The sequence below is a fragment of the Diabrotica undecimpunctata genome, chromosome 5 (assembly GCF_040954645.1).
Source record: "Diabrotica undecimpunctata isolate CICGRU chromosome 5, icDiaUnde3, whole genome shotgun sequence".
Lineage (NCBI taxonomy): Eukaryota > Metazoa > Arthropoda > Insecta > Coleoptera > Chrysomelidae > Diabrotica > Diabrotica undecimpunctata.
Genome location: NC_092807.1, coordinates 89,809,733 through 89,822,232, shown reverse-complemented (window position 1 = coordinate 89,822,232; position 12,500 = coordinate 89,809,733). Strand labels below are relative to the sequence as shown.

Below are 12,500 nucleotides of genomic sequence, written 5' to 3'. Positions count from 1 at the left end.
TTATGAACATCAATGTCATGTTCCCATGATTTACTTACAACATTACAACATTCGTAATTACAACAAAGTAATCACGAATGAAATATCGCGAACTGTACTAAAGTATTAGAGTTGGGTTCGAGTTGTCGAAGTGCTCAATCTTGAAACATTAGCCAAACTATAAATTTTCTGACTTTAAAATTTAGTAAAAAGAATAATATGTTATAATTAGAATCAATGTTTTAATGTAATTTTAATTTTTGCAGTTAGTTGGACTGTTGCTGATATCAATTGGATATACCATTAAGGCTATCTACACCGACTTCGACGCTTTCCTTAGCAATCATAACTACAAAGCATCCGATTTGGCCATAGCTGTTGGGTTCATTATTCTAGTGGTTGCTTTGTTTGGTTGTGCAGGAGCAATTAGGGAAAGTGTTCTACTGGTTAATCTAGTAAGTACGATAGTTTTAGATATTTATTTTTACTCATATAGAATTTTTTTTTAATAAATGTTAAATTGCTGGTTTTATACTTAAGTCAAACATTGCTAATTTATCTAGCAACACAACAAAATATATTAACAATAATTAAACAATTTTAATCGATTTAACTGAAAACTAAATGTTAAACGTGAAATATCTGTATATCTACTGCCAAGTTCTGCGTAGTCTTTTAGCTACTTACTTACTGTGCCCGGATCAGTTCTTTAATTTGTCAACTCTGATCATCCGGGTTAGCTTTTAATTGGCTGTACTAAGTCAAGGGACTACATGCTTGTCTCAAGTAAATACAATCCAATTCAACGTTCTGTATTTCGACACAATCCGTCTTTCTCTTAATACTCTCACCGATTAAAATTTAATTTGAACCAAGACGTGCTAGTTCAAAGCCTATTAAGTGATCTTTATACGATTTAAAGTAATTGGTAATCCTCATCAAGTTGTTCTTTAGGATCTAGAGTGTTAACGGACAAAGTTTCCCTCCAAATCCGAAGACAACGCTGTTCAGCTGTGGTTTTTATTGAAGTCCTTTAAATTATAAAACTTAATATTGTTCAAAAGCTAGTTTCTTGTCATATTTTATTGCAATTTATTAGTTTAATTGGAAATAAGCCACAATTTTACTTTGAAATAAATTTATTTTAACATTTTGATTTCCACTTCGTAAAACGTTCTCCGAAAACATTAATAAACTAAACAAATTTTTAAACTAATTTTTCGAAACCAAATTCAGATTTAAGCTTTAATCTGTGCCTTCTCAGAATTGCAAGGCAAAACAGGCGTTGATAAAGATGTTATCAGAGACATGGGGAATCTAAAATTGCATTCCATAACATATCTCCTTAACTAAGCAAAAATCCTTAGCGAATTGGTTTCTAGTACTCATAAATAGTATACCGGAATAAAAGGAAAAAGACAGTTAAGATTTGATTTCACATACAGTGCGTCTGTATATCCGTTTATACGTATTTCACCCTAAAAGGGATCATCAGAAAAGAAATTCACAGATGCCCTGAACTTGAAAATAAATATTTCCTGTCTTGGGAAGCAACTCTAACATGGCTTCGTATGGACGCAAATAGCGACATCTGATAATAAATCCGTAAACCAATTTGTCGAAACCAAATTCAGATTTATGCTTTAATCTGTGCCTTCTAAGAATTGCAAGGAAGAATACGAAGCCATGTTAGAGTTGCTTCTCAAGACAGGAAAGAGTTATTTTCACGTTCAGAGCGTCTGTAAATATCTGTTCTGATGATCCCTTTTAGGGTGAAATACGTATAAGCGGATATACAGACGCACTGTACGTAAAGTCAAATCTTAACTGTCTTTTTCCTTTTATTCCGGTATACTCTTTATGAGTACTAGAAACCAATTCGCTAAGGATTTTTGCTTAGTTGAGGACATATGTTGTGGATGCAATTTTAGATTCCCCATGTCTCTAATAACATCTTTATCAACGTCTGTTTTGCCTTAGCTTTAAGGCAAAACTTTGCCTTAAAGTGCCTTTGCCTTTTTGCCTTTGCTTGCTTTAGCATTTTATTAGCAGCAATTTTTATTTACTAAACTAATTTTATTTGGTGAGTTAACAAAAATTGTTTTTTCTTTCTAGTTCAACTTTGTAAGATATTTTGTCTTTTTTATCAGCTCTTGATAATAATTGTAAACACAATTGAAAACTTGAGATAAAAAATAGTTAACCAATAGCCCTTTTATTGACTCCAACCCATCCAATACAGTTATATATATATATATATATATATATATATATATATATATATATATATATATATATATATATATATATATATATATATATATATATATATATATAGAAATTGTCAATATAAATGAGTCGCATAAAATTAAATTATTAGAACTTTTCACCAAGTAACAAAAAAACAAAATTTGTTTAATTTATTAATGTTTGTATTTTGAGAGCGATTTCCGAAGTGGAAATTGAAACGTCAATAAACTTACTTTAACCTTTAATTGTGGCTTATTCCCATTAAAATAGTAATTACTTTAAAATGTCACAATAAAATAGTATCAGAACAATATTAAGTACAGATTGGCATGATGGTCGTCAACATTCGAAACCGGTAGACACTACTATCTAAACGAATAAACTTATTTTAAAGTAAAATTCTGGCTTATTCTCAATCATGAAATATATATATAAGGTTTTAGTCTCATCTTTTTTAGCCAAATATAAGACAGAGCTGGTAAATTTCTTATTTCTTTTTTTTTTAATTTTAAAAAGTATGGATCTTCTGATGTTAAAAAGAGCAATTCTTATTCTAGGGTATATTTAAGAGACTTTGGTCGATTGAAAACAACCAGATATTATTAGGCTAGTCTTATTAGTAGTATGATTAACGTAGCGAGTGTGAGCAGAGCAGGACCAAACTGAATCTGACTACTCCCATGTAGAGAGATACATGAGTAAGACTAAGGTCCTTAGCACAGTTGGTTGATCTTCGCAACTTGATTCCACGTACCTTTTAAATTATGTGGTGTCTTTTTTAAATTTTGGTCTTTGTATATTAACAGTGGCTTTTAAACATAACAGCTCAATCTAGTTTTATCCCAATATATTTTATTTCTCTGTAGTGATCTTATAGCTCACTTCCTTAAGTGATGTTCAACTTTTTCTTAGCTTGCTGGTTATTTACGTTTTAAGCAAAGAATTGTATGTTTGATTGGTTTGGTTTTACAAAATTTTTATTATGGTACTCAGCACTATTAGCGCAGTCTATGTTCTCGAAATATTTTTTAGACAACCAATGCCATATTATTGGCATTAATAAAGCGTCTCGTTTCAGAGTGGCTTGATAAGTCGCTTGTATAGATGTTTTAAAAGATGGCTATATCGTTGATTGAATAATCCAATTCAATCAACGGCTATATGTCATTTTGTTTTATTTACGGTTGGTATTAGCAGATATATCTTGATAGCAAATTTCCTTGTTTTTTTAAGACTTGATTTCTAATTATAGCAGAACATTCCACTAATGTGATCCTTGTATCGACAGTATAAAGGATATAGATATAGATTTTCTGTGGATATAGAGTTTGATGTAGCAACTGTAATTGCGTTAAGAAAGTTGTTGATTTTGTATACTGTTTTGATTATTTTCAAAATTAACAAGACTGCTAGATTTAAGTTTAAAAATATTTTGGAAAACACACCGATCAGAACGAGTGTCGTTCCAGTTTGTCGCTAGGTGGGTAGTAAAAGATTTATTTGGTTTTCTCGATGTATTGGAGGATAATCTAAACCTAACGTAGCTATTGTCCTGATCAATATACACGATGAATTAATAGAGCAGCGGTTTAAAGTTAAATATACTACTTAATAATTTCTAGGTATTGCAATTCTGCTTGGTGTTCCATCTTTTGGGTGCATTTATGTAAAACTAGCCGTTGTACACCAAGTACACGGTCCGATTGAAAAAAACGTGTAATGTTAGCAAAAATTTATATTAACTAAAAAATATTTTCAAAAATAAAAAATAAAAGATTGGTTACACTCGGAAAACAACGAAAAGCTTATTTCTTATGGATCTTACATGGATCTAACATCTCTTACATCTTATGGATCTATAATAACAAAGTGAAGAGAGAATAAAATCGAGAGAACGATTTGAACCTTTGGCGAGGTTGGACGTATTTAATTACCAGTCTAATCGCACCTAGTTTTTGTGCTTTTATTTATATCCACTTAATAATTAAAGTGTTGTGTTATTATAAATAAAAATTAGTGAACTTATTGGAGAAAATCTGTAAGTAATTTTAATCTAATTAGATACTTACTTCACAACAAGTTCATATTGTTTATATTACCTGATGTCATTAAAAAACGAAAATGGATGATGTTAATAGTCCAGGGGCGTCGAGGCCCCAAATGTTATTGACATCACATAAAACTTCTTCATATTCTGCAGCGTTAATCAATTCAACTCCAAAATTCTCATCCAAGAAACAAGCTATTTTATATAATGCTCTGGAAAACGCCAAACTTGAGGAATATCTACTTGCACTGGGAAAAATTATAGAACCAAAATATATTATTTTTTCATCACGAATTTCAAATCACCGTATTTGTATTTACCTAGCTAGTGAAGAATTAGTAGAAACTGTCATGAATGCTGACAACGGAAGAATAACCATCAATCAACAAATAATTTATGCTCGACGCTTAATTACACCAAATGAAAGATTACTGATCTCTAATGTTTGCCCTAGTATTCCTCACACTTTCATAGAATCTGAACTTAAAAAGTTAGGCCTCAATTTATTAACTCCAATTAATTTTTTACGAATAGGTACAACAAACCCAGAATATAGACATATACTGAGCTTTCGAAGACATACATTTATCTCTCCTTTAGAAGCTACATTAATTCCTCCCTCAATTGTCATAAACCACGAACAAACATCTTATCGTATTTTCTTATCTTTAGAAAAACAGATGTGTTACTATTGTAAACAATCTGACCATTTTGTTGCAAATTGTCCATCCTGTACAAATCAAAACTTAACAACAACAGTGCCAACTACTACTATAAATACAGTAGTTAATACTCTTCCACATGACGTCCCGACCACATCAGCATCTTCAGCGAATTCCTTTTCCTTACAATCCTCGACTATACCTTCTTCATTAACTACACCAATATTAACTGCATCCCAAATATCACCCTCAACATAATTTCCATGTTCTCAAACTACATGCACAGATACAAATATAACAACTACCCAGTTATCAACAACACCTAATGTTTCACAACCTCATACATCAATCCCAAACTCTTCCTCAACACTAGCATGCCCTATCAATAGCATATCAATAGATACCACTGATACACTTGAAATAACTAATACACCTAGTAAAGAAGTAAACACAGCTAAGCGCAGCCTTGATGAAATTTTATCCCCACCTTTACAAGAACCTAAAGAAAATTTCACAAAACCAATACAAAAACTTAAAAAATCCAAAACTATTGATAATTCTGAGACTATTGCTAACAGTATGGAACCCGTAAAAGATTTTATTACTAATAAACTTTATAACACCGATATTAAATTTTGAACAACTAACTGATTTTTTTGAAAATGCTTTAGGATCTCCAGATAAATTGAGTCTATCTAAAACTTATACAGAAGACACATTAGGCTTACTTAATCTGTTAAAAGAGATCTATCCTCACATTATATCAAAAAAAAAATGAAATCGCGATGTACTAAAATAATTAATTCAATTACTCGACAACTAAAACCTCAGCTCGATAGCGACTCCTCCATAGAACCTTCTACATAAGCTCACGTTCAAGTCTATTTTACAGTGGAATTTGAACGGTTATTATACCCGTTTAGAAATGTTACAATTAATAATTGCTCAAAATTCACCTTCTATAATTTGTCTACAAGAAACTCATTTTAAAAATAACAAAATTCATAATTTGAGAAATTATACAAGCGTATCTAAAATTAGGCAAAATCAAGAACATGCCAGTGGTGGAGTTTCAATTTTTATCGAGAATTCCTATGAATATTGCAGTTTTCCTCTAATAACAAATCTAGAGGCTGTAGCGGTAAGCTTAGTAGGTCCACTAAAAGTTAACATCTGCAGTCTTTACATCGCACCTAATTCTGATCCAAGTATAGCAGATATTTCTAATCTTTTATGTCAGATTCCTACACCTCGAATTATACTGGGAGATTTTAATGCACATAATTCATTATGGGGCTCAAAAAAATTGACAAAAATGGGAAGAAAAATAGAAAATATCCTAAATAATCTCAATTTAAATCTACTTAATGACGGCAGGAATACTCGATATAATGCTGCAACAGGAGAGTTTTCAGCAATTGATTTATCAATTTGTGAACCAAACTTGCAACCCAGTTTATCATGGGACACTTTACCTGATCTATATGGAAGTGATCACTTTCCCATCTTAGTTAACAATCTATTGTACCATAAGCACAATACACACATCACCAAATGGTCCTTAAATAAAGCTAACTGGACACTGTTCTCAACATTGATTTCTTCATCAGCTATGAATCTTAGAGAAATGTTAGACTTAGAACAAGATATTAACGAGAAAACATTATTTTTCAATAAAGTCATCATTGATGCAGCGAATAAATCCATTGGAAAAACAGCTTTTCATCCAAAACATTCACCTGTACCGTGGTGGAACGATGCGTGCAAACAGGCAATAAGGGAATCTAAATCGGCTTTTAATAGATATAAACGATATAAAACTACTGAAAATCAGTAGTTTTAAAAGAATAAGAGCTAAATGTAGATTTATTATTAAAAAAAGCAAGCAAGAGTCATGGCAAAAGTTTGTTTCAGAAATCAATAGATCTACTCCAATTGGTCAAATCTGGAACATGATTAGAAGTATATCTGGAAAAAATTCACAACACTCTATAAAGTACTTAATAAAAGACAATCAGACATTTACGTCCGAATGCAATATATCTGAAATAATGGCAAATCAATATTGTACCGCTTCTAGTGATGAAAACTATTCAGTAGAATTCTTAAATAAGAAACGATTTGAAGAAAATAAAGGAATACCAATAATCAATGACACTTCACCAATAAACAATCCTATAAGCTTGACTGAACTTATTGAAACTCTTAACTCCGTTAGAAATACTAGTCCAGGACCAGATAATATACCTGTGCTTTTTCTACATAACCTACCACTAGTAGGCCAAGAACTATTATTGCAACTATTCAATTTTATATGGATGAATAAGGTATTCCCACACATATGGCACTCGTCAATCATAGTTCCAATACACAAACCAGGTAAACCTAAATTTGAAGCAGAATCCTATAGACCAATCTCTCTCACGAATGCAATGTGTAAGTTGCTAGAAAAGATCATTGCCAATCGACTCATGTGGTATATTGAACATAAACATCTTATTATACCCGAACAAAGTGGATTTAGGAAAAATAGATCAACATTAGATAACTTAATATCATTAGAATCAGAAATTCATGAAGCATTTATATGTAATCAAGAATGTTTAACCATATTCTTTGATGTAAAAAAGGCTTTTGATACAGTATGGCCTACGATATTTTAACCACACTCCACAATTGAAAGATTCACGGTAACATGTTTGCTTTTATTTCAAACTTTCTACGGCAACGATATTTCCAAGTTCGAATCAATAACCATTTGTCTGAATCTAAATTACAGAAAAATGGAATTCCACAGGGCTCGAATCTAAGCGTAGCACTATTTTTAATTGCTATTAACAATGTTGTGTCGGACTGCAATCGCACAATTAAAACTTTTTTGTATGCTGATGATCTGGTAATTCTAGCAAGAAATAAAAACATATTATCGGCTCATAATCGTATTTCTGTAGCTCTTAAGTCGATAGAATCGTGGTCTAACAATATTGGGCTCCAGTTTTCCAACACTAAAACAAAAGCTATACATTTTTCACGAAAATCAAATACACAAAAGCTCCCAAATCTATTTTTAAACAATTCTCCTATAGAATATACAAAAGAAATTAAATTCCTAGGGATGCAACTGGACTCAAAATTAAGTTGGACAAGTCATATACACTCGCTAAGAGTATCGTGCCAAGCTGGACTAAACATTATGAAATCTGTATCACATAAAAATTGGGGAGCAGATTTTCCAACTCTAATAAATTTATATAGAGCTTTAATTAGATCAAAACTGGACTACGGATGTGTTGTGTATAACACCGCAAACCAAGCATTGCTTAAAACTTTGGATACTCTTCAGAGTTCAGCCGTTAGACTTGCTCTAGGAGCATATTGCACCAGTCCTGTGGACAGTCTACTCTGTGAAGCTGGAGAGCCACCCTTAAACCTAAGAAGAAAATACTTAACTCTATCGTATGTCTCGAGTATAAAATCTAACCCAAAAAATCCAGCTCTTCATCATGCTGTTGCTAACAGGTTCCAGGAGGTCTATCGAAAAAGAAATAGGGGTCCTGTACCTTTCTATGAATGAGCTAATAGATACTTATTCGATTTTAATATTGAACTACCACCCATTTATCCTATCTGTGAAATAAATTTATGTTTTCCTTGGGTTGTTCCCTCTCCGCTTTGTAACCTTAAACTTACAGCATATAACAAAAATAACGTGATACCAAATTTTTTTAAAACTCACTTTCTCCATGTTCTCACACAGTACAAAAATTTCCATTTTATATACACGGACGCATCTAAGACCAGAAATGGAGTAGGAGCATGCTTTGTGACATCCCATGAACATTCCATCTATAAATTGTCTCCTAAGACAAGTATTTTCACAGCAGAACTATTTGCCATCAATAAGGCCCTAACCTATATTCTAGAAAAAAAACTTCAAAAATCTCTTATAATATCTGATTCACTTAGTTGTCTGACATCAATTTCTCAGATATATCCCTCTCATCCAACATTGCAGCAGATTAAGTTAATTTTATACCGTATATACCAAAACAATTTGACAGTAGAGTTCCTCTGGGTACCGTCACACGTTGGAATAGATGGTAACGAAAAGGCAGATAGTCTAGCTAGGTCCGCAGTAACCAATACAGCAGCATTAGTGGAAAATCTAACGGTGCATTTGGATTTAAAACCTTACTTAAAATCGAAATTGCACGATGTTTGGCAAAACCAATGGAATAGAAGCACCACTAAATTGATAGAAATAAAATCTTCCATCCTTCCATGGAACTTCTGGCCTTCAAAGCGACAACATCAAGTCCTAATAACACGTCTTAGATTAGGACACACTTCTACAACACATGAATACTTGTTGAAGAAAGAAGAGGAACCAGTGTGTTTTGTTTGTGAATGTAAAGTGACAGTGAAGCACATTTTGATTGAGTGTCCAATATACGCAGTGGAAAGACTATATCATCACTTTCCAAAAACATTAAAAGAACTTTTAGGAGAATCTAAATACGTAGCTGACTTGATAGAATTCTTGAAAACTATAAACCTTTTCAATAAAATTTAATACAATACATTAATAATTAAAATATATATTGTATACATTATTATGTAATTGATATTTTGTATATGCCTATTTATGTCTTTATCACTTTTGTATTTTTCTTATGCTAATAACCCTAAGTGGTTGAAGCAAAAAAAAAAAAAAAAAAAAAAAAAAAAAAAAAAAAAAAAAAAGAATAAAGTAAAGAGAATAAAATCGGGCCAGGTAATCTTATCCGTTCACCGCGTCGTCAAACCAAACTATCTCAATCTCAATACTCTTTTCAGAATGCCTTACAAAATAAACGCTGCCTAATCTAAACAAAAATATTGCTGAATTTACTTAAGTGGAAGAATTTTGTTTATAGTAACTCAGCCTGTACGTAAGACGTTAAAAAAGCGTTAAATGTATTAGTATTGGAAACGGAAGCTGAAATAATTATTGATTATAAAATGGCTCTAAAACCGTCATTTATTCGCAGTAATCATGACTTTGGATGACTAATTTCATTACTTATTTGTTATACAAAATTGTTGAATAGTGAATCTAAGACCTTGACGATGACTGTCGGGTGACGGCGGAAGGAGGTTGATAACGTGATTTTGTTGTAACTCAGGTAGTGACTCAATGTTCTAATGCAGTGTTTTATTTTGAATTAGTTACATTGCATTTTTTTATTGTTTTGTTATTAAATTTGAGACACAGCGATAAAAGGTTTTGTTAATGATTAATCAAAAGTTAGAACTTAACTATAACCAATTTTCTATCGTTTCGATTCTAAATAAACCTCACATATAGTGGTGTGTTTTTGTTAGATTAAATTGACTGCATACATTAGTTCAGTCAGATTATATTTTCTAACACTTGACTAAAGAAAGATTAATTACAAAAACAAAACTACAAAAAAACACACAGTTGGTGTCGTTCTACATAAAAATCAATATCTTTCTTTAAGTATGCCCTTTTTAGTAATTTACCCAAATGATATAGTTGTATAGCATTTCTAATAAATCAGAAGCAAATTATGTTGACACAAATTTTTAATATTCCAGCGCCTCTGCTATTTTATCGTCTTTTGGATTATTCTTATCTCGTAGATATCATTAACGTCTATGAGGAAATTAAGTCCACGTGCAAAATGGAGCACAAATTTTGTTTAAATTATTGTTCTGGAAAGGTTCATGTCAACAAAATTATTTCAGTTTTTTAAAACAAAATGTATGCTTATGCTAATTAATGTTCTTTTTCCGGGTAAATAATTAAAGCTTGTGAAGCAGTTGCTTCATATGACCGTGAGTTTAAAATACGAAATTACTTCTCTTAAAAAGTAAAGGGATAAAATTCCTAAAATATATACGAAATACTTGAAAACACCTGAATATTTTTAAAAGAAAATAAATTATTGTACATGTCTTAATTAGTTTTAAAAAATTCGGTAGAAATTACAATTTTTTTAGAAATTGTTTTGCAAAATAAATTTTCTCGTTTCTTACACTTTTGGTATAAATTTGATTTCGTTTTATAATACAACTTTAATACCTTTACATATTATTAAAAAGCTTTTGTTTTATTTATTTATGTAAACATATGAAACATTTTTAACCAACATCACTGCAATGTTGTTTTCTTTTTAAAACCAATCGCCGATAAAGAGACTTAAACGCCAACCTTTTTTTTTTCATTTTTTCTTCTTCTTCGTTCAAATTTTGATTTTAATATTGTTGCTACTATTCATTTATTAAGGCATAAGGTAAGGAGCTATTTTATCTAGGTGTACACTTCTTGTTTATTAATATAACAAAACCACAACGAGCTCTTTGGTTTAGATTATTCGATTTTGTAATCGTCGAAGATTTTAGTCCATCTAGCTATTTTTAATTTGTCCGTTAATCCAGCTTGATTATTCTTGTTTTGCTCTGTTTATCATAATTGCTACAACTTGGCCTTTTAATATGATGCTTCTGAGTATTTGTAATGTCCTTAGTATTTACATATTACTAACCTGTATATGCTTGTACCAACTTAGTCAAATATTGTGTATTATAACAATGTGCCACTGTTGCTGACGATAGTAGTTAGAAATTACGGTTCAACGTGAAAATTGTGATATGTTACAATAATTGTTAAGACATTTTAAAACATTTATTTAAAAAGAAAAAAATACCACACAAAGGTAATTACATAAGAACATAAAGTAAATGTGCTTAAAACCTATTACAAAATAACCGTTAGAAACACCTACCTATTTAGATTTTTAACATTAATTTTAAAGTAACTACTGGTTTTTGATGCCTTTTTTGATGACTGTTGCATGTTGCTCTTGTACAAACTGAGATTAGGGTCTATTTTGCATCCCAATCGTCGATAAAAGTCATGCTATTTTAAAATGATGTAATTTTTGTTGCATAAAAAGCTCAAGGTACGTAATTTATTTTGGTGGTTTTATTTCAGTGGTGCGTTATACAGCTGTATATGATCATGGGTTAAGCAAATGGAATTTCTGAAGTTTTGTAACAAACGGTAAACGGTGGGTGAATGTGATCAAAATAGTTTGTTAGCATCAAGAGTCTATGCTGAGAGATTTCCCTTAAAACGTCATCCTCGTAAAGAAGTATTTGACAGAGTCTTAACAAGGTTTCGTGAAACTGGCAGTGTTGTTTATACTAAACGAAAATTAATAAATCCGATAACTGAAGATGAAAATACCGAATTAGAAGTTATTCAATCAGTTATTGAAAATATAAATACAAGTACAAGGACGATGGCCAGGGAGATTGAAGTAAGCCAAACTAGTATATGCAGAATTCTTAAAAAATATCAATATCACCCATACCATATTCAAATGCATCAGCATTTGTATGGAACTGATTTTAAACGTAGGTTAGAATTTTGTTTATGGTTTCTAGACAAAACGGGAGCAGATCAATATTTTTTTGATAACATTTTGTTCACTGATGAATCTACTTTCCATAATAATGGACTCGTGAACCGACATAACTTTCACTATTATAAT

The 12,500-nt window shown here is 31.2% G+C and overlaps 1 protein-coding gene across 1 annotated transcript in view; it reads left to right on the top strand.

Moving 5' to 3' along the window:
• The window catches only part of LOC140441456 (23 kDa integral membrane protein-like), a 78,064-nt gene that overhangs the window by 32,507 nt on the left and 33,057 nt on the right, over positions 1-12,500 (top strand). Inside the window, exon 2 of the mRNA XM_072532191.1 lies at positions 246-434. Within this exon, the coding sequence (XP_072388292.1) occupies positions 246-434 (189 nt within the window). The remainder of the gene's footprint in view (positions 1-245; positions 435-12,500) is intronic.